The 23,517-nt window shown below is 41.2% G+C and overlaps 1 protein-coding gene across 2 annotated transcripts in view; it reads right to left on the bottom strand.

Moving 5' to 3' along the window:
• The window catches only part of PRPF40A (pre-mRNA processing factor 40 homolog A), a 391,586-nt gene that overhangs the window by 303,050 nt on the left and 65,019 nt on the right, over positions 1 to 23,517 (bottom strand). For both annotated transcript variants that reach the window (XM_029605503.1, XM_029605504.1), the window contains exons 6-8: positions 8,522 to 8,541; positions 6,248 to 6,322; positions 6,021 to 6,131 (exon numbers count right to left, since the gene is read on the bottom strand). In XM_029605503.1, the coding sequence (XP_029461363.1) occupies positions 6,021 to 6,131; positions 6,248 to 6,322; positions 8,522 to 8,541 (206 nt within the window). The remainder of the gene's footprint in view (positions 1 to 6,020; positions 6,132 to 6,247; positions 6,323 to 8,521; positions 8,542 to 23,517) is intronic.

Below are 23,517 nucleotides of genomic sequence, written 5' to 3' on the forward strand. Positions count from 1 at the left end.
CTTATCAAGCAGAATTTGGGAACCTGAGCGTTGATCTCGGTTGCAAAGAGATCTATCGCAGGTGTCCCCCATTGCATGAAAATGTCTTGGGCTACCTCCGAATTGAGTGTCCATTTTTGAGGATGAAAGATGCGGCTTAGCCTGTCCGCCCTTGTATTTGCTACTCCTGGTAGATAAGTTGCTTGCAGATGTGTGCAATGTTGGTGAGCATGTTTGAAGATTGTCACGGTCTCCTTGCAAAGGGACCATGAACCGGACCCTCCTTGCTTGTTGATATAAAACATTGCCACTTGATTGTCTGTGTAGATCATGACCCTGCGGCCCTTTAAATGATCTTGAAACACTTGTAGCGCATTTCGAATTGCTCTGAGCTCTAATAGATTTATCTGCAGGGTCTGCTCGGAGATTGTCCATAACCCTTGGGTTTCGTAAATCTCGAGATGTGCTCCCCATCCCTTGCGAGACGCATCTGTGGTTAAGACTGCGTTGTGAGGAGGAAGACTGAATACTACTCCTTTGGACAGGTGGAGTGTAGGAGCCACCATGTTATGTCCTATTTCATCTCGGAAGTCAACAATAGCTTTTGTGTCAACGGTTGAGAGTGTTGTTTCCATTGACGTTTTAGTCCCCATTGCAGGCGTCTCATGTGTAGCCTGGTGTTGGGTACTGTGAAGATGGCCGCTGCCATGTGGCCGAGGACTACCAGAATTTGTCTTGCCGACGGCCTTTAAGTGAGTTGATGTATTTGTATTATTCTTTCTGTTGGGAGATATGCCCGATTGCGAACAGTGTCCATGCCTGCTCCTATGAACTGTAATCGTTGTGTTGGTTGGAGTTGTGATTTCTGAAAATTGATCACTAGTTCCAATTCCTGTAAGCACTGTTTGGGGGGGAAAAAAAGTATGTCTTATGGAGCGAAAAATACGGTATATATATATATATCCTGCAGCAAGATATCTACTCTCCTCGATTTTGGGGATAGAACCAGGGGACTTCTACATGGCACAAATGTCTGTGCATCTTATGGAGCGAATATAAAAAAAACAAACAAACAAACAAAAAAACAAAAAACAACTACCTACAACCCCCCACCCTCCTGACCCCAAGACCTGCCAAAAGTGGTGGTCCAGCGGGGGTCCAGGAGCGATTTCCTGCACGACTTTTTGGGTATGAGGAAGTATGGGGAATAGAACCCTGTTTTTTGGGAAAATTCGAATGGCCTGCTGTTTGCGAAGCAAAGCAATCTCCTGTTGTGGTTGGAAGCTTTGACTCTTTAGAGTGGAAAAATGAGGTAGTATGGGTTTTGTGGTAAATTGGAGTTGATAACCATGTCGTACTCTCTCTAAAATAAACAACAACAGAATGGTCTGGCTAAACAACAACATCCAACCATATTTCACACAAAGAAATCTCAGATCCACCAACTCAGGTCTCCTCTCCATCCCAACTCTTAAAAATGCTCACCTCAATACAACACGCAAACGAGCCATTACAATAGCTGGCCCTACCCTCTGGAACTCCCTCCCCCCACAGCTCAGAAACGAACCCTCACCGCAAGTCTTTAAAAAAACAGCTCAAAACATGGCTGTTCTTGAAAGCATTCCCTCCTGAACCCCAACATCCTATAATAAACGCTACTGAAAGCCTTACCGCATAACTTCTACTCTGCATGAACGCATAACCCCTCCCCCCTTCTCTATCCTCCCTTTTCCCTGTCCCCCACCCTTCTCGTAACCTCCCTCTTCCCTGTCCCCCCCTACTCATAACCAAGTCATATTGTACATATTGTATATAGGCTATATGCCATTGCTATATACCCACATCTAATATTTAATTTTAATTTTATTCATATGTTACAATGTTCCTTATATTTATTGTTTAATCAACTGTTCTCTTGTTACAATGTAAAATAGGGCAGTTCCGGCTCTATTCAACCTGTTTTCTGGAAACCGATGTGATATCTCGATCGAATGTCGGTATACAAAATAAATAAATAAATAAATAAATAAATAAAACCCATTGATCGGTTGTTATTTTCTCCCAGGCTGCCAGCAAAGAATGAATTCTGCCAGGTGGTGCTTGATGTAGTGGTGGTGGCTGGTTTAATAAAAAGACGGCGTTGATTTTTCTGCAGCAGCAGTTGTTGTGTTTGCTGTCTCTGGTTACGTGGTTTACCCCTACGTTGAGTCGTATTGTTTTGTTGCGGCGGAGGACGCTGGTAAGATGGATACGTCTGTGTACGAAAAGATTGATAAGACCTACGATTATAGGATTATCTACGTGTAGTGCCACATAATGACGTGTGGTCGAGTAATGAGATTGTGATGTTAAGGATTGGACTGCTAGAGCTTCCGCCTTTAATTTTCCAACTGTTTCTTGAAACTGTTCTCCGAACAGGTTGTCTCCTGTACACGGGAGGTTCGTCAGTTTCTCGTGTAAATCTTCTCTTATCGTACTAAAGCGTAACCATGCCACCCTACGGGCTGCTATGGTTGTCGCAGACGCCCTAGAAGATGTTTCAAATGCCTCATATATTGATCGTAGAAGGTGTTGAGAACACTCTTCCATATCATGAAGAGGCGGTGGTACCTGTTCAGCCATCAAGGAAAGCATACCTTTTGTGGCTTGTATGCACTCATATAGGTATTGTACCATATAGAATTGATGGTGCATAATGCGGGCATTCAACATTGAGTTATGATACATCTTCCTGCCAAAGTCATCTAAATACCGGTTGTCTTTACCCAGTGGATACAAGGCATGCGATTTTGCTTTGTTGAATCTTTGCATTGCCGACTATCACAATTGAAGCATGTGGTAATTGTGGTATAGAGTAAGGCGATGTTTTTCTCATACGAAATTTTATATACGTTTTCTTGGAAACCGCTGATAGAGAATAAGGCGTTTCCCACAACTCTCCCCTTTGTGCACCCCTTTGTGTTATTTGTTTAATATGCTCCTTGTTATACCTTTTGCTTAATTGTTAAGAACTTTGATTTTGATGATTTTATTTTTGTAATCCCTTAGCCTCAGGTACAAAAATTTTAGATTGTAAGCCCTTTTAGGGGATAGTGAATTACCTATTGCCCCTTATTGTAAACCGATGTGATATCTCTTTTTGAAATGAACATCGGTATATAAAAATCGTAAATAAATAAATAAATAATAAATAACTTCTGCAAGACAGAATGTAATAATTCGTGTGGTGGGAGAGATGTTGGTTCTCCCGAGCATCGAAAATCTTTAGGAGACCAAAGGTTTCTGACCTAGGGCCTGTCTCCTTTTGGAAATCCAGATGTAATATCGTGCCCAATTTTTCTAAACATTTTGGGTATGTCAGGTCCTCTGGAGGAGAATATAGTTCCTGTGGTTGTTCCTGTGGATCCAATGGGAATCCAGTAGATGACAATGGTGACGTTTGTGGAGATAGAGAATCTATAGGGGTATCTTGCTGTTGAATTGGTGAAATTGGTCGTTTCGTCATTGGGGATGCCAGAGGCTCCACAGACGGTTCTCTAGAGGTATGTATATTGTGTTCCGGAGAACTCAGATAGCTCGTTAGACATCTTAAAAGATGACTGAAGAGTTTCATAAAACCCTGCCAATGATTGGGATAATTGAAGAAATGCCTCTTTTGTTTGAGGAGGCATTGCTGCACGATCAGATTGTTTTGGTAGTTCACCTGTTTTAGGTGATACTGTAGGAATTTTAGCAGAAGCAACTGGTATGTCATACTTGTTCCTCATCTTGCCCTCTGTGGTCTTAACAGAAATATCTGAGGACGAAGATGCAGCAGAGGAAGTGATTTGTATTAATTGCCTTTGAGATAAGGAATCTACACTTCATGGGTGAGGACCTAGAAGTGGAAGGGCTCACTGCCCATGTATCTCTCGTCTTCGCAGCTTTTTGATATGAGTGACGTGATCGCCTATGGTGATGGTGTGACGATGATCCTGTATGGGTTCCATCTCCCGACAGTGATCGTCTGATTTGTTTTGACTGAAGAGGTGGAATGAGGTACATGTGGAGACTGATGTCTTTGTTTTGTAGTCCACTGTGCATCGATCTGTGTGTTGTCGAGTGCGCTAATGCATTCGGTGCCATGTGCGTCGATGTTTCTTGTAAGTTGTGCGCATATACCGACTTGTGCGCAGAAGTCTTCGGCGCAGAGCTCGCTTCAGACATCTTCGGCGCGTTACGCGCGCAGACACTTCCTGCGTTGTGCACGCCGATGATGATTTGGGCACAGAAGTATTATGCGCCAGTGGTGATTTGGCTGCATAAGGTGCTTCAGGCGCATAACTCGTCGGCACCGCAGATTTAGGCGCCGTTGTTTCCTGCGCCGCTCACAGAGGCTCTTTCGGTCCTCTCGGATCCGAAGGCCTGTGTCGGCTCGGTAAGTCCTTACCTCCAAGCCTGGAGGGTTGAGGATCCCACGACGACGCTCTTTTCTGTGACGGAGCCGCCGTCAATGAGGGACCCGGTGAAGAATGAGCCTCCGATGGCTCGGAAAATGTGAAAAGTTCAAACATTTTGTAGGCACATTGTTTTTGGACTCTTGGACATTCGAGCACAAAAAAAATCACAATTTTGAAAATTATGCTCTGGTCCCAGGCATCGGTAACATTGGTCATGGCCTTCCGTGACCGACATTACCTTGCCACAGGCACAGGGTTTAAACCCCGGCTTTTTTGACATTTCAATAAAATAAGAAATGCTGAGGAGAAGTCAGCCCCGCGTGCGATCCCGGTAGCGGAAAAAACAGACTGAGGAGAATCTGTTACTTTCCTGCGCGGGAACACACGCGCAGCCACAGAGAGCTAAAATCTTAATCTCTGCTTTGTAAAGCTCCGCCTCCCGGACCTGATTGACAGATCCCATGACAGCATGGCTAATTCAGCCCTGCTATCGACGGGAAAAAAAACAAAACAAAAACTAACTATAACCCCCCCACCCTCCTGACCCCAAGACCTGCCAAAAGTACCTGGTGGTCCAGCGGGGGTCCGGGAGCGATCTCCTGCACATGGGCCGTCAGCTGCCAGTAATCAAAATGGCGCAGATGACCCTTTGCCCTTACTATGTCACAGGGGCTACTGGTTCCATTGGTCGGCCCCTGTGACATAGTGTGTGTGCGTATGTGGGAGGGGTTATTCCAAGAATCCTGGGGGGGGGGGGGGGAGGGAGGGATTTTTTTTTCTTAATTTTGGGGGTATTTCTTCTGGCCTGTGGCCCTTTAAATTTTGCCTCAGGAGCATCAGGACATGCACTAGCATCCTGATACTCCTGCAGCAAGTATCTACGCTCCTCGATTTTTGTTAAAATAAAGCAGCTTCCCTGTTTTTGGCATGCCATGTTATTTTATTAGCATAGGATTACCTGGGAACATTAATTGGGTGTTGCTACTTCTGATTTATACTCTTTCCATGGGGGTACCTCAAGGCTCCTCCTCTATTGCCTAACCTTTTTAATATTTATCTAACTCTTCTCTGTTCACTCATTTCTAGTTTGAATGTTCCTTTAAAATATTAAATGGATGACATACAGTTCTTCTCTATTCTGCCCTTTGTTGATGCAACATTGGAGAAATTATCTGGCTGCTTGGCACAGATTAAGGTTTGGCTTCAGAAGAACAAACTGATGTTAAATATCGAGAAAACAGAAGTTGTAGTTTTCTTGGTCAGTGGTGACATTAGGCAAATCACTTACCTTCTTCTATACTTACTTTCCTAGTTTTTCCCATGTGCCAACTTTTTTCTTTGTGTTACCATATGGTGGTTTATCCATTTCTGCCATGTATGCTTATTTATTTTAAAATAAATATGCGCTTATTTTAAAAGTTTATATACCACTAACAAAATTATGTTCAAAGCAGCCTTCATAGTAGATTAGTAATGAAAATGCTCCAATATGATATTTTGAGAAAGATCAATTGTGTCAGAATCAGTATCTCTGTAATGGGTAACCCCTTTGTTCTATATTGTTGATCAGAGAAATTAAATTTTGTATGCAATAAACTGTACCTCAGCAGGCGTTTTAAGTTCGTCTGGCTTTTCCCACGTAGACTGCTTTGTTTCTATATTATAAAAGTATGTCCTGCCATCAGGAGATTTATGCTCTGTCCATAATGTTTTCTACAAAGAGAAAATTAAAATGTATATTTCTAGAACACAAACCATGTTTATCAAGTATGAGTGTATTGCAGCTTTGCTCAAAAGATAAAGATATACATATCTGAAGAAATATTTACTTGTTTAGGATGCTCTTCATTTGTAGAACTGTTGCCTGTGCTGGGCTGCTGGCCTGAAACTGCAGGATGAGTAGCCTAATAGAAATACAATCACAACAGATTTGGAGGTAGGGGGGAAGCAGGGGTAAATTTTTTTAAATCATTCTAATATGACAGTGTTCCACTATTTAACCCCACCAGATTGTTCATTAAAAAAATGGAGATATAAACTACAACTTATAATTGGCTGCACCTAAACCTATATAAGCAGAGAAGCAGGAAACATGAAGGAACTATAATTTCCACAGTTGCCAAGATTTAATGCTATGTTTTAGAAGGCTTGGTGGGCAGACTGCATAGAAAATCTCTCACCTTGCTCATAATTCTAAACTGTAATTATCTAAAGATCTCGGGATATCAGATGCTGTGAAACAAAGAATACCATTAGAGATTCTTATCAAATTTTCTGGTTTGCTTTGCTTCCTTTCAAATGTCACAAGGGACAATATAATTGTTTCACAGCATATTACTACAGTATAAAATATCATGTAAAATTAGAACATTTTAATTTGATTTAGTTAGCTACAAAGCTCCAATATTGGAAACAATAAGATGGTCAGATTTTGACATTAGGCACACTGAATCTAGCTGAACAATATCCACTTCAAGCTAGACAGTTGCAGAATGTAATAAAGCAAGCAAAACAAAAACTGTTCCATTAGGAATTAGAAATACAATTAATGTGGGTGCATTTTGGGCTACTAACTTACAATAGTCTGAAATATGTATACATACTGCAATTGTTAAATTCATTTTTGTTACAATGAAAAATGATTGATCACAGGTTAAACTTTATAAGTTAAAAGCATCCTTCTATTCCAAACTGGCCTCCCCTTTTCTCTAGAAGAAAAGAAAAAAGAGGAGCCAAAAGAACACAGAACATGGATTTAGCTTTTTTTTTTTTTCCCTACAACTTAATTAAATACCTGATGCCAGGGTTCCCATTTCTGCTGATTATTTCTTTATAAGCTGCTGCCCCCCAAAATTCAGATAGGTGAATTAGCTCTGTAGCATTATGGGGCACCCAGCCACCCTAAAGTATTCTCACTAAAATACTGCAGAAACAATTGCTCTGTACAGATTCACATGGGAGTTCATTAACTGCTATTAGCTAAAGCTAAGACCTGGTAACCAGGATTTTAAAAGAAAAAGATAAATATATCCTTGAAACATAACCCTTCCCCCATTCCAGCACCATAAAATCACAGCTCCATTTTTGATTCACCTTTACAGGATGATATACTGAAATATAGAAACTGATGTCAGAAAAGGACGAAATGATCCATCTAACCTGCCCAGCAAGCTTCTTAGGGTAGAATCTTTCGAAGCTTGCTGAGCAGACTTACAGCATAGGGATGTTTTAAATAAAAATCAAACCCAGCATGTACTATGAATTATTTTGAGAAAAGAATTTTGGTTGCCTTTAGTCCATGTCAATATGTAGTCTTCAGGATCAAACAAGCTGTAGGGGATACCTTTTCATTGGACTAAATATATATGTAAATAGCAATTGAAAGCTTGTCACAGATGAATTAAGTTAATCCAGAAAAAAGGTATCAGCTGCAACTTGTTTGCTGACTCAATTCTTCTGTCTTGAAATGTGTATCTTATCAGGATAAATAGCTAGTATCAATTAAAAATGTATTTCAATATTTTATTGTATTTATTTATTTTAAAGTATTTTACCTGCACTCCTGGTAGCAGTCTTCCAGAATATTGTCAGAAATGACCTCAAAGAATGGAACCTAATGGTTTATTTTAGCTATAACATCATAAATCCCATTTACCATTCTACATGAAAATTTGCCACGCTACTCTGAATATGTCCATTTGCAGGGGGGGTCAGGGAAACTGCAAAACAGCAGCTTTAAAATTTCAATTATAACCATTTAAAAGAAAAACTGGGAGAGGGGAGTGCCAGTACTTGTCATAAGCCATTTTAAAACTATATGCATTGTATGGTGGGTATGGATTTCTTTTAAAACATTGTATTAATCAGTAAACTGTCATTCAGCATTATTTGATTTGCATAGGATGCTGTACTCAAACTTAATATCAATAAATCACTTCAGAGGAGTAGAAATCAATTTTATATTATTTTAATTATCACTAAATGTTCAATCTGTAATTAAAGAAGGTATTCTAGTGGGGCAAATTTAGAGAGTCTACTTAACAAATATGTTCTTTGGGAAATATTGTAATTCTACTGGAAAATAAGTTTTATTTTTCACCTACTTGAGCACCAGCTGTTGCACCTAAAAAATAGAAAAAAAAAATACAAAAAGTAAGAAATGAGTATATGACAAGGTGTCAGATTTATTTTAGGGCTCTCAATTCAAAAGAAAAAAAAAAAACCTTCCTGAATATGGTCCCACTTAAAATACTTAAACTCATACAGTGTAGTATGACCTACTCTAAACTATATTTAAGTCTTTGAACCATACAATACATGATTAAATGTAAAGATGATATGGGGACACAGTCAGTATAACTGCTTTCATGGATATTAGAAGTTATTTCTCAAATCAAATTTGGTGGGTTTAATCTAATCCCATTTATTCCAGCCGCAAAACCAGCACGAGTTATAGGACTGACAGTCTACATGTTTCAGAGGGATATAATAAACTCTAGCCATTCTGCAAGGCACAACAGCGAGGCTGTTTAACTATAACATGGGTTATCTGAAGGCAGCAATTCACCAGTCACACATAGGGGTGAACTCCTCTGCTAGCACCAATATGCAACATGTTTCCAGAGCTTTCTAGATAAAGCACAATGATCCCTCTGCACTTCAGTGGCACTTCCCAGTCCCTGGGCAGTATACTTCAGTAATTAAGCTAATAAACTCAGCTCCAGAAGGGAGGGAGGATTTGTGTGACTGGTGAAATGTAACCTTCAAAGAAATCCATAACAAATAAGCAATTTTGCTTAATCTGAAGATAAGCCATTCAGAGTCACATTTATGGGGACCTTCTAGCTAAGGGTTGTCTTTAGCAAATAAAAAGTTCCACACAGTACTAATGGAATCCACATTTCAGAAGCGTACACACACTTTTACATGGATATAAAAAAAACAAAACAAAATAGCTATCAGAATCCTCTGGGAGGTCTTGACATGTCCTGCAAATTTGTTGCAGATAGGACGTCAAATGCAAAAATAATCAAAGGAGTTAGACACCACTTAGAATATGTAGCTTTGTCTAATTGATAGTTTTCTAGATGAGACAAGCTATCGATGATCTCTATAGGTAGGTTAAGATCTGCAATCACTAAGCATTCAACCTCCAGGCTGTTAAGTTGAGGGCAGCGAGATTGGGTTGAAAAAGGTTCTTGAGTTAACACCAATGGGTCTGATCCCAGCTGATCGAAGAACTGTCATGGCTATGAGTGGTATCAGTGAAAAAGCAAACATGGAGGTTTGTCCCCCAATTGATGAGGAAAGAAGGTATGTCCTGAGCTAGCTTTAGCTCACTTGAAAGAAATGAGCAAAATCGATTTACCTCACTGTTCTCCTGTGAGGTGAACAGATTCACTGATGGTTGACCCCATAACCTGAAGATCTTGTCTGCCACAGATTGTCGTTTAGACCACTCCATGTGGACAAAATATTCTGCTAAGCTGATAGACAAATGTATTAAGGATTCCTGGAAGTTACAAAGCCTGCAGCAGCACTCAATTTTTGTCCACCTAAGTCCAGATATTGAGTGCTTTCTGGGAGAAAGGCCATGATCTCACTTCCCCTCTTCTCTTTGTTTGATGACATTAAACATAGCCACCTGGTTGTCCACCTGGATAAGGATGCTCTTGCCTCAAAGAAGGTATGTGAACACTAGCAATGTGTTTCTTATTGCTTGCAACAAGAGCAGGTTTATTTGACACAGACTTTCCATGGGAGACTAAGTGCCCTAGGTTCAACAAAAGCAGACGTCAGCCCCTCCCTCTTGTTAATGTTATTCAATACAGAGGCTGCTGAAGAGGTGCATCCTCCTGAAGACCAGGAGGTTGGCTCCACCACCTGAACCACCTCTTGGAAATTTGGACTACAGAGGACTGTGGCGGTATTAGCTGATACCATTGGGAATGCAGGCCCCATTGAAGGTATCAAATATGTATGTGAGTTAGTGGAACCACACGTGAACCTGCTACCATGTGGGCCAGCATGACTAGAAATGATCTTGCTGTTGCTCGCTAAAAGGACAACAATTTGTGAATCAATGAGTGCATGATGGTGGCTTGATCTGAGGGAAAATGCTCTCTCTCCTGTAAGAAGTAAAATCCATGCCCCTATAAATTTCAGTCTTTGGGCTGGCATCAAATTTGACTTCACAAAGTTAAATCAGAAAACCTAAGCTCTGTAACAAGAGATTATCTGGTGCAGAGAGCTGATCACAGATTCTGAGTGCTGTAATTAACCAGTTGTCCAGATAAGGGAAGACAAAGCTCCTGGAATTGCAGGTAAGCTGCTACCAACGCCAGGCATTTCGTGAAAACTCTTGGGGCAGCTGAGAGGCCAAACAGGAGCACCCTGTATTGGTAATAGGTAGAATCCACTTTGAATTGCAGGTAGCGCAAATGGGAACAGTGGATGGCTATATATAAATAAGTATCCTTGAGGTCGAACACACACAAATTCACCCTATTGAATGTAGGGGAGAATTGTGCTGAGGAAGTTCATCTTTAATTTCTCTCAAAAGAGGTGTTTTTTTCAGATGCCTCAAATCCAGAATGGGCCACAAATCTTTTCTTGGTGATGAGGAAGTATCAGGAGTAAAACTGCATATGCTGGGACATAGGAAGGTGTTCTATTGCCCGCTGCTATACAAAGTGCCTTGTAAAAGACCCGAGGGGGGGGGGGGAGGAATCTGTTTGCAGCAGAGAACAATGAGGGAGAAATAGTAGGTGAGAGAAATGTATGAGTTGAATCATGCGAACGCTTTGATACAGATTGCACCCATATACTTGACGCAGTTTGCGCTGATGCTTACTGCTGTCGCAGAGGTACCATACTTTGAATGCTTTTGCTTCTTGGATGCAAGCTCCAGCAATTGGTGGCACTTTATCTTCGACGCAGGAAGACTGCCAGAATTCAACTGCGCAGCTTCATCCTGTGCCGACAGGAGATACTTAGCTGAGGTACTACTCCAGCCTTTTCCCAATGAGGCAGACAAAGCTGCACTGCAGGTGGAGAATCTGCTGCGATTCCTTGGAGATTTATGCAGCTCCTCAAAACAGTGCACCCTGAAGTGTTGTAAGCTGTGGGGACAACTGTCCACAGGCATAACAATTCTTCTGGTCATGCTCCGGGCCAAAGCAGATGTAGCAAAGCTCATGGCTGTCTGTATCGGACATCTTATCACAAATGCACCATTTGAAAATTGGTAATGGTTGGCTATTTTTTCTGCAACATCTTAAGAAGGCAAGGTCTCTTGGAGTAAAAGAAAACAAGGATGGTAACTTTTTTGGGTTAAGAACATAACAAATTGCCATGCTGGGTCAGCCCAAGAGTCCATCAAGCCCAGCATCCTGTTTCCAACAGAGGCCAAAGCAGTCCACAAGAACCTGGCAATTACCCAAACATCAAGAAGATCCCATGCTATTGATGCAATTAATAGCAGTGGCTATTCCCTAAGCACTGAAAAATGCTTTTGTGGGGCTGCCAAGCCAAGAAAAATTGAAGAAAACAGAAAAAAAGTTTTGGATTTGCAGATAAATTATAAGGAGATAAGAATACATTTCCGAGAGGAGACTCACAAGGCAACGTCCGCTTGGGAATTCCTGCACATGCTCAGTACAGCTCAAAGCTCTAGCATCTTGGAAGAGACAAGTTGATTCAGTCCTGCCCACCCCACATATAGTTAATTCAGCCTGTTTAATCGATGGAAAAAGACAACGGCTTTGTCTATCCAAAAGTATGTAGGGCTTGTTTATCTTTAAGAACATAAGAACATAAGAAAATGCCATACTGGGTCAGACCAAGGGTCCATCAAGCCCAGCATCCTGTTTCCAACAGTGGCCAATCCAGGCCACAAGAACCTGGCAAGTACCCAAAAACTAAGTCTATTCCATGTAACCATTGCTAATGGCAGTGGCTATTCTCTAAGTGAACTTAATAGCAGGTAATGGACTTCTCCTCCAAGAACTTATCCAATCCTTTTTTAAACACAGCTATACTAACTGCACGAACCACATTCTCTGGCAACAAATTCCAGAGTTTAATTGTGCGTTGAGTAAAAAAGAACTTTCTCCGATTAGTTTTAAATGTGCCCCATGCTAACTTCATGGAGTGCCCCCTAGTCTTTCTACTATCCGAAAGAGTAAATAACCGATTCACATCTACCCGTTCTAGACCTCTCATGATTTTAAACACCTCTATCATATCCCCCCCTCAGTCGTCTCTTCTCCAAGCTGAAAAGTCCTAACCTCTTTAGTCTTTCCTCATAGGGGAGTTGTTCCATTCCCTTTATCATTTTGGTAGCCCTTCTCTGTACCTTCTCCATCGCAATTATATCTTTTTTGAGATGCGGCGACCAGAATTGTACACAGTATTCAAGGTGCGGTCTCACCATGGAGCGATACAGAGGCATTATGACATTTTCCGTTTTATTCATCATTCCTTTTCTAATAATTCCCAACATTGTTTGCTTTTTTGACTGCCGCAGCACACTGCACCGACGATTTCAATGTGTTATCCACTATGACACCTAGATCTCTTTCTTGGGTTGTAGCACCTAATATGGAACCCAACATTGTGTAATTATAGCATGGGTTATTTTTCCCTATATGCATCACCTTGCACTTATCCACATTAAATTTCATCTGCCATTTGGATGCCCAATTTTCCAGTCTCACAAGGTCTTCCTACAATTTATCATAATCTGCTTGTGATTTAACTACTCTGAACAATTTTGTGTCATCTGCAAATTTGATTATCTCACTCGTTGTATTTCTTTCCAGATCATTTATAAATATATTGATAAAATATGGCCTTGGAAAAAATATATTGATAAAATATGGCCTTGGAAAAAATATATTGATAAAATATGGCCTTGGAAAAAATGCAAGGATGACAACTGACAAGCTAAGATGGAAATCAGACTTAGGATGCATGCAAAGCACTACTCTGTTGTGCAGAAACTTAGTATAAAAAGGATACATTACTAGGGCCTGAAACTCCAGTAAATTGTGGGCTGAAGTGATCACTACCAAACAAATGGACTTCCAGATCAGGTTCTTTAGCCTACAAGATTTCAGCTCAAAGGTGGCTTTCATCAGCTATATTAAACCAAGCTGAGATCCCATGACAGTGTGAGCCTTCAAATGGTGCAACCTTTGCATTAATTTTACAATTAAGGAACGGGGGAGTCTCTTCCGAAGGGATGGGCTCCACCTTAACCAGGGTGGAACCAGACTGCTGGCGCTAACCTTTAAAAAAGAGATAGAGCAGCTTTTAAACTAGAACAAAGAGGAAAGCAGACAGTAGCTCAGCAGCGTATGGTTCGAATGGAGGTATCTTCAAAAGGATATCAATGATGCATTAGAATTAGGCATCCCGTCAGTGAGATTCCAATAATAAGAAGAGTAGTCCAAGTGCCTGTAACTAAAAACTCACCTGAGCTAAAAAAAATCCTAATTTATCCCTATCAATTAAAAAGCAGAATGAAAATACAAACAAAAAACAAACTTTGAAATGTTTGTATGCTAATGCCAGAAGTCTAAGAAGTAAGATGGGAGAATTAGAATCTATATAGCATGTATAGCAGTGAATGATGACAGACTTAATTGGCATCTCAGAGACATGGTGGAAGGAGAATAACCAATGGGACAGTGCTATACCGGGGTACAAATTATAATCGCAATGACAGAGAGGAGCACCCGGGAGGCAGTGTGGGCTTTATGTCCGGGATGGCATAGAGTCCAACAGGATAAACATCCTGCATGAGACTAAATGCATGAGACTCATTTTCTCCAAATTAGACTACTGTAACTCTACGTTACTTGGCCTCCCCTCCTCATATACAAAACCGCTCCAAATGGTTCAAAACGCAGCAGCCCGTCTACTAACAAACACCAGGAAAAGAGACCACATCTCCCCAGTCCTACAAGACCTCCACTGGTTACCAATTCATTTCAGAGTCATTTACAAATCCATCACCTTGCTATATAAAATCATTCACCAACATACCATAATCGACCTACAAATTCCTCCCCGTTTACACAAATCCACAAGACCGACCAGGGAAGCCTACAGAGGATGCCTCCTTGTTCCACCCACAAAAACTACTAATCACAGCACCTTGAGAGACCGAGCCCTCTCCACAGCAGGCCCTCCTCTATGGAACTCCATCCCCCCAGATCTCAGAAATGAACCGTGCCTCCTAACCTTTAGGAAAAGACTTAAAACTTGGCTTTTCAGGCAAGCCTTCCCGAACTCCACCTAACACGCACCATCAATAATCTCTCTGCTTAGAAGCTGTATATAGTGGACTCCATATTTATAATGTACACTTGTATATAATTAATCTCCTCTATCTCACTTTATTTTCTTACAATCCCAGTTCATTTACCCTTGTTATTTGTAACTGCATTTCTTCATCACGTTTATTCATGTTTTTTGGTTCTATTTTTTGCACCCCTGTTTTTCTGTAAACCGACATGATGAGAACGAGTTCTTGAATGCCGGTATAAAAAAACCCCATAAATAAATAAATAAATAAATAAATAAATAAATAAATGCACAATCGAATGTTTATGGATAGAAATCCCTTGTGAGTTAGGGAAGACTCTAGTGATAGGAGTATACTACCGTCCACCTGGTCAAGATGATGAGACGGACAGTGAAATGCTATGAGAAATTAGGGAAGCTAACCAAATTGGTAGTGTGGTAATAATGGGAGATTTCAATTACCTCAATATTGACTGGGTAAATGTATCATGCTAGAGAGATAAAGTTCCTGGATAGAATAAATGACAGCTTTATGGAGCAATTGGTTCAGGAAACGACAAGAAGGAGCAATTTTAGATCTAATTCTCAGTGGAACACAGGACTTGGTGAGAGGTAACGGTGGTGGGGCCGCTTGGCAATAGTGATCATAATATGATCAAATTTGATTTAATGACTGGAAGAGGAACAGTGTACAAATCCAAGGCTCTCGTGCTAAACATTCAAAAGGGAAACTTTGATAAAATGAGAAAAATAGTTAGAAAAAAAACTGAAAGGAGCAGCTACAAAGGTAAAAAGTGTGCAAGAGGCGCGGACATTGTTAAAAAATACCATCCTAGAAGCACAGTCCAGATGTATTCCACACATTAAGAAAGGTGGAAATAAGGCAAAATGATCACCGGCATGGTTAAAAGGGGAAATGAAAGAAGCTATTTTAGCCAAAAGATCTTCATTCAAAAATTGGAAGAAGGCTCCAACAGAAGAAAATAGGATAATGCATAAGCGCTGGCAAGTTAAATGTAAGACAATGATAAGACAGGCTAAGAAAGAATTTGAAAAGAAGTTGGCCGTAGAGGCAAGAACTCACAGTAAAAACTTTTTAAAATATATCCAAAGCAGATAGCCTGTGAGGGAGTCAGTTGGACCGTTAGATGATCGAGGGGTTAAAGAGGCAATAAGGCCATTGCGGAAAGATTAAATTATTTTTTTGCTTCAGTGTTTACTGAAGAGGATGTTGGGGAGATACCTGTATCAGAGAAGGTTTTCATGGATAATGATTCAGATGGACTGAACCAAAAATCATGGTGAACCTAGAAGATGTGGTAGGCCTGATTGACAAACTGAAGAGTAGTAAATCATCCCAGGGTTCTGAAGGAACCCAAACATGAAATTCCAGACTTATTAGTAAAAATTTGTAACCTATCATTAAAATCATCCATTGTACCTGAAGACTGGAAGGTGACTAATGTAAACCCAGTATTTAAAAAGGGCTCCAGGGGCGATCCGGGAAACTTCAGACCAGTTAGCCAGATTTCAGTGCCAGGAAAAATAGTGGAAAGTGGTGTAAATATCAAAATCACAGAACATATAGAAAGACATGGTTTAATGGAACAAAGTCAGCATGGCTTTACCCAAGGCAAGTCTTGCCTCACAAATCTGCTTCACTTTTTTGAAGGAGTTAATAAACATGTGGATAAAGGTGAACCGGTAGATACGGTATATTTGGATTTTTCAAAAGGCGTTTGACAACGTTCCTCATGAGAGGCTTCTAGGAAAAGTAAGAAGTCATGGGATAGGCGAAGATGTCATTTCGTGGATTACAAACTGGCTAAAAGACAGGAAACAGAGAGTAGGATTAAATGGACAATTTTCTCAGTGGAAGGGAGTGGGCATTGGAGTACCTCAGGGATCTATATTGGGACCCGTACTTTTCAATATATTTATAAATGATCTGGAAAGAAATACGACGAGTGAGGTAATCAAATTTGCAGATGATACAAAATTGTTCAGAGTAGTTAAATCACAAGCAGATTGTGATGAATTGCAGGAAGACCTTCTGAGACTGGAAAACTGAGCATCCAAATTGCAGATGAATTTTAATATGGATAAGTGCAAGGTGATGCATATATAGGGAAAAATAACCCATGCTATAGTTACACAATGTTGGGTTCCATATTAGGAGCTACCACCCAAGAAAGATCTGAGCGTCATAGTGGATAACACATTGAAATCATCGGTTCAGTGTGCTGCAGCAGTCAAGAAAGCAAACAGAATGTTGGGAATTATTAGAAAGGGAATGGTGAATAAAATGGAAAAATGTCATAATGCCACTGTATCGCTCCATGGTGAGACCACACCTCGAATACTGTGTACAATTCTGGTCGCTGCATCTCAAAAAAGATATAGTTGCTATGGAGAAGGTACAGAGAAGGTCGACCAAAATGATAAACGGAATGGAATAGCTCCCCTATGAAAAAAAGACTAAAGAGGTTAGGACTTTTCAACTTGAAGAAGAGACGGCTGAGGGGGGATATGATAGAGGTGTTTAAAATCATGAGAGGTCTAGAACGGGTTAACGTGAATCAGTTATTTACTCTTTTGGATAATAGAAAGACTAGGGGGCACTCCATGAAGTTAGCATGTGGCACATTCAGAATTAATCGGAGAAATTCTTTTTCACTCAACGCACAATTAAACTCTGGAATTTGTTGCCAGAGGATGTGGTTAGTGCAGTTAGTATAGCTGTGTTTTAAAAAGGATTGGATAAGTTCTTGGAGGAGAAGTCCATTACCTGCTATTAATTAAGTTGACTTAGAAAATAGCCACTACTATTACTAGCAACAGTAGCATGGAATAGACTTGTTTTTTGGGTACTTGCCAGGTTCTTATGGCCTGGATTGGCCACTGTTGGAAATAGGATGCTGGGCTTGATGGACCCTTGGTCTGACCCAGTATGGCATGTTCTTATGTTCTTACTGAAATAGGTCTCCCTTACATAATGGTGGCATGCACCAATCACACAGAAACAAACCCTGACAGTTTATTTTGAGTCCAGACTCTAAAAGATAAGTAGAGGGTAGAAGCAGTTTTTGTGAGACAAGGACAAGTAACTAGGGCTTTGCTGTCACATAAGTTTGCAAATGTAAGTGGTTTGCTATCATAAGATCTTATAGTGGATTCTTTTCTAGAAGCCAAAAGTACCCAAGATACTGAAATGGAAACAACACAGGAGAGTATTACTTTGCTTCCAACATTCAGACCATAAGGGCTAGGAACTGGAAATTAGGATGAAGCAATGTTTCTTTCTTCTGTGAAATTAAGATTGAAAAATGTCCAACTTGATTGGTTTTGTGTTGGGAGAATTGGAAACCAAATCTGTCTCAGCCAAGCAGTTGCTATGAGAACCATAGTTCTCTGGTCCATTTTAACTTTTAAGGTCTTTACCACTAGGGATAATACAGAATACAAGTATAGAGCTTCCTTCCCCAATGAAGGGAGAAGGCATCCAACTATAGTATGCTATCTGATCTCCCTTTGGAGCAAAAAGCTGGCACTTTCCAGTATTCTATGAACAGATCTATCTTAGGAGTTCCCTACTGAGAGAAAATATTGTTTGCCACACACTGTTTCAGGGACCACTTGTGAAGATCTAATTGGCAACTCAGCCTGCCTGTCAGCCTGCCTTGCTTACTACATGTCCCTACAGAATTTTTGGTTTCTTTAACTTGACTGGCCTTAACAAAAGTCTTTTTCTTTTTTATTCAAATTTTTTTCAACAAATCAAGGGTACCGCAATTTGTGTATCCGTCTACTTGGTCCCCTCATTTATTTATGGTTATAGTACATTGATATTTTTTTGATTTGGACCGGAACAGATGTTCAATTTTTTTCTGTTTTTGGACTGGCTGAATAACTGAAAGTTGAATTGTAAATGGTGTTTAAACATCCACAGTTCTCAAATCTCTTTTCTCGAGATTCTTATCTCCTTCGAGAATGACAGTTTTACCATATCTATTTTTCGAAAAGCGACTGATTGGAATACCCTCCTGTCCTTTGAAAAACAATATTCCAGTCGGACAGTTCTTAAGGCTTCTACGGCTTTCTTCGAAAATAGAACTCATTAATAAAACTAAGCAGATGTTGATCTGGTTTAAAGAGAGGGGTACCCTCATATGTTCTGAAACCAGCCTTTAAACGCGCCTTATATGCTAATCCTGATTTACTTTTTTTTTTTTTTTTTTTTAATACCACAACCACGCTCTTCTGACTGTGTTGTCAACTGTATACTGCCTTTTTCAGTCCACAGTCGGGCACTCACTGCCATCATTCGTTGCTACTGGTCTTTACTTTCTATGCATGATATTTTTAATTGCCCCCTTCGGTTCACTTTTCATCATGGCAAAAATCTTCAGGACCTTTTAGTTCATTCTGAAATGCGTCCATCTGCTCTCTCATCTCTGCCTCTGGGTGGTCATAGCCCTTGCGGTAAATGTTCAGTATACTCACTCTCTCTTTCCCTTTCCTCTTTTACCCATCCTGTTTCTTAAAAAGTGTATCATTTACATTTTGATTCTAATTGTTTATCATCAGGTGTGATTTAGCAAATGTTGCTTACCTGTAACAGGTGTTCTCACAGGACAGCAGGATGTTAGTCCTCACATATGGGTGACATCATCAGGATGGCGCCCAATCACGGAAAACTTCTGTCAAAGTTTCCAGAACTTTGACTGGCCCCTACTGGGCATGCCCAGCATGGCACTAACCCTGCAGCCAGCAGGGGTCCCCCTTCAGTCTTATTTGATAGCTACAGGCAGTGCCGAAAAATAAAACAACAAAACGTTACGAACCCAACACCGCGGGGTGGCAGGCGGGTTTCGTGAGGACTAACATCCTGCTATCCTGTGAGAACACCTGATACAGGTAAGCAACATTTGCTTTCTCACAGGACAAGCAGGATGGTAGTCCTCACATATGGGTGAGTACCGAGCTGAGGATGTCCGAACATGCACCAAATGTACCCAATGGCGTGCAACAGGCACAACAATTGGGGTGGAATTTGGTAGAGGGCATCCTGAACCCCACTGGGCAGGCGGAAGGGTGTTGGTATGTCACACTGGAAATAGGTTACGCAGGACAGATTGGCCGAAGATGGAATCCTGTCTTCCGGCTTTGTCCAGGCAATAGTGGGCTGCGAAAGTGTGGAGAGAACTTCAGGTCGCAGCCCTGCAAATGTCAGGAAGCGGCACCGATCGTAGGTGTGCTACTGAAGTCGCCATGGCCCTCACATAGTGTGTGCTTTAACACGGTCTTGAAAAGGAATGCCTGCTTGCTGATAGCAAAAAGATATGCAGTCCGCCAACCAGGAGGAGAGAGTCTGCTTACCCACAGGTTGCCCTAGTTTGTTGGGATGGAAAGAGACAAATAACTGAGTGCTCTCCCTGTGGGCAACCGTATAGTCTAGGTAGAACGCTAGAGCCCGTTTACAGTCAAGGGTATGCAGAGCCTGTTCCCCTGAGTTGGAGTGGGGACTGGGAAAGAAGATAGGTAATAATAATAATAATAATAATAAGAATGCCTTATGTCTGCTGATTTTTGTACTTTGTACATTGCTATTTATGTTTATAGTTATGTTTATAGTTTTTGTTGTATCTATTTATTGATTTATTAATATTGCCTTGCCTTGTCAGTATTATACTCTCCCCCTGTTTAATGTATTTAATCGGTTACATGTAAGGGCTCCGCCAAAAAGTTAATTGTATTTTTCTGTTTTATGTAAGGGCTCCGCCCAAAAGTTCTTGTTTTTTGTGAACCGATGTGATGTGCGAACGGATATCGGTATAGAAGAGACTTTAAATAAATAAAATAAATAAATAAATAGTATGATGGATTGATTAATGTGAAACTCCGAAACTACCTTAGGTAAAAACTTAGGGTGAGTGCGGAGTACCGCCCGGTCCTGCAGGAGTTTAGTGTAAAGCGGATAGGTAACTAGGGCCTGTAACTCACTAACCCTGCGAGCTGAAGTGATAGCCAAAAGGAAAATCACTTTCCATGTGAGATATTTTAGGTCACAGGAGTGAAGAGGTTCGAAGAGTGGTTTCATGAGCCGCCTGAGAACCAGATTAAGGTCCCAAGAAGGGGCCGGAGGACGTAAAGGTGGCACGATATGGACCAAGCCTTTAAGAAAACATGTTACGAGGGGTTGTACTGATATAGGGACATCCCAGACACATTTATGGAAGGCGGCTACTGCACTGACATGCATTCTGATGGAAGAGGTCTTTAGACCTGATTCCGATAAATGCCAGAGATAGTCCAAAAACCTTGGGATTGGACAGGAAAAGGGATTGCGAAGAACACCATGTGTACCTTTTCCACTTATAGGAATACGATTTTCTTGTGGAAGGCTTTCGTGAAGCAATCAGGACACGAGAAACCGAATCTGAAAGGTTAAGTGGTTGAAGAATTAACCTTTCAACATCCATGCCGTCAGGGACAAGGCCTGAAGATTGGGATGGCGTAGACATCAGTCATTCTGAGTGATCATAAGTGGGTGCGTTCCCAAGGGAATGTGCCTGCGGATGGAGAGATCCTGGAGTATGGGAAACCACACTTGGCGTGGCCAGTGAGGTGCTATCAGGATCATGGTTCCCTTGTCCTGAAGGAGCTTCACGAGAGTCTTCGAGAGAAGAGGAAGTGGAGGGAATGCATAAAGCAGACCGGCTGCCCACGAGAGGGAGAATGCATCTCTGGGCTGAGAGCGCTCGCTCCGAATGAGGGAGCAGTAATTGTCCACCTTGTGTTTCTGAGGGGACGCAAAGAGGTCTATTTGGAGATGACCCCATTGCTGGAAGAGAGAGTTCGCTACAGAGGGATTGAGAGACTACTCGTGCGGTTGGAAGAGATGACTCAGTTTGTCTGCCAAGACATTGTGCACTCCCGGCAAATAGGTGGCCCTGAGGTACATCGAGAGGGAGAGCGCTTCCGCCCAAATTGCGCAGCTTCCTGACACAGAAGGAAGGAGCCTGTGCCTCCCTGCTTGTTGATGTACCACATGGCCACCTGGCTGTCCATCTGAAATCAGGATAACGTGATTTGATAGGCAATCCTGAAAAGCTGTGAGAGCATATTGCATCGCTCGAAGCTCCAGGAAATTTATCTGGTGTTTGGCTTCCTCTGGAGACCAAAATCCTTGTGACTGCAGATCGTTTACATGAGCTCCCCAGCCGAGGTTGGAAGCGTCGGTGGTGAGAATGAGTTGAGGATCTGGCAGGTGAAAAGGCAGTCCCTGGAGGAGATTGTTCTGATCTTTCCACCAGGCGAGAGACAGAGTGCGTCGGTGATGTGGACATAAGAAAATAAGAAAATGCCATACTGGGTCAGACCAAGGGTCCATCAAGCCCAGCATCCTGCTTCCAACAGTGGCCAATCCAGGCCACAAGAACCTGGCAAGTACCCAAAAACTAAGTCTATTCCATGTTACCATTGCTAATGGCAGTCGCTATTCTCTAGGTGAACTTAATAGCAGGTAATGGACTTCTCCTCCAAGAACTTATCCAATCCTTTTTTAAACACAGCTATACTAACTGCACTAACCACATCCTCTGGCAACAAATTCCAAAGTTTAATTGTGCGTTGAGTAAAAAAGAACTTTCTCCGATTAGTTTTAAATGTGTCCCATGCTAACTTCATGGAGTGCCCCCTAGTCTTTCTACTATCCGAAAGAGTAAATAACCGATTCACATCTACCCGTTCTAGACCTCTCACGATTTTAAACACCTCTATCATATCCCCCCCTCAGTCGTCTCTTCTCCAAGCTGAAAAGTCCTAACCTCTTTAGTCTTTCCTCATAGGGGAGTTGTTCCATTCCCCTTATCATTTTGGTAGCCCTTCTCTGTACCTTCTCCATCACAATTATATCTTTTTTGAGATGCAGCGACCAGAATTGTACACAGTATTAAAGGTGCGGTCTCAACATGGAGCGATACAGAGGCATTATGATGTTTTCCGTTTTATTCACCATTCCCTTTCTAATAATTCCCAACATTCTGTTTGCATTTTTGAATGCCGCAGCACACTGAAGCGACGATTTCAATGTGTTATCCACTATGACACCTAGATCTCTTTCTTAGTTTGTAGCACCTAATATGGAACCCAACATTGTGTAATTATAGCATGGGTTATTTTTCCCTATATGCATCACCTTGCACTTATCCACATTAAATTTAATCTGCCATTTGGATGCCCAATTTTCCAGTCTCACAAGGTCTTCCTGCAATTTATCACAATCTGCTTGTGATTTAACTACTCTGAACAATTTTGTGTAATCTGCAAATTTGATTATCTCACTCGTCGTATTTCTTTCCAGATCATTTATAAATATATTGAAAAGTACGGGTCCCAATATAGATCCCTGAGGTACTCCAATGCCCACTCCCTTCCACTGAGAAATTTGTCCATTTAATCCTATTTTCTGTTTCCTTTTAGCCAGTCTGCAATCCATGAAAGGACATCACCACCTATCCCATGACTTTTTACTTTCCTAGAAGCCTCTCATGAGGAACTTTGTCAAACGCCTTATGAAAATCCAAGTATACTATATATACCGGTTCACCTTTATCCACATGTTTATTAACTCCTTCAAAAAAGTGAAGCAGATTTGTGAGGCAAGACTTGCCCTGGGTAAAGGCATGCTGACTTTGTTCCATTAAACCATGTTTTTCTACATGTTCTGTGATTTTGATGTTTAGAACACTTTCCACTATTTTTCCTGGCACTGAAGTCAGGCTAA

This window comes from Rhinatrema bivittatum, chromosome 6 (genome assembly GCF_901001135.1).
Source record: "Rhinatrema bivittatum chromosome 6, aRhiBiv1.1, whole genome shotgun sequence".
Classification (NCBI taxonomy): domain Eukaryota; kingdom Metazoa; phylum Chordata; class Amphibia; order Gymnophiona; family Rhinatrematidae; genus Rhinatrema; species Rhinatrema bivittatum.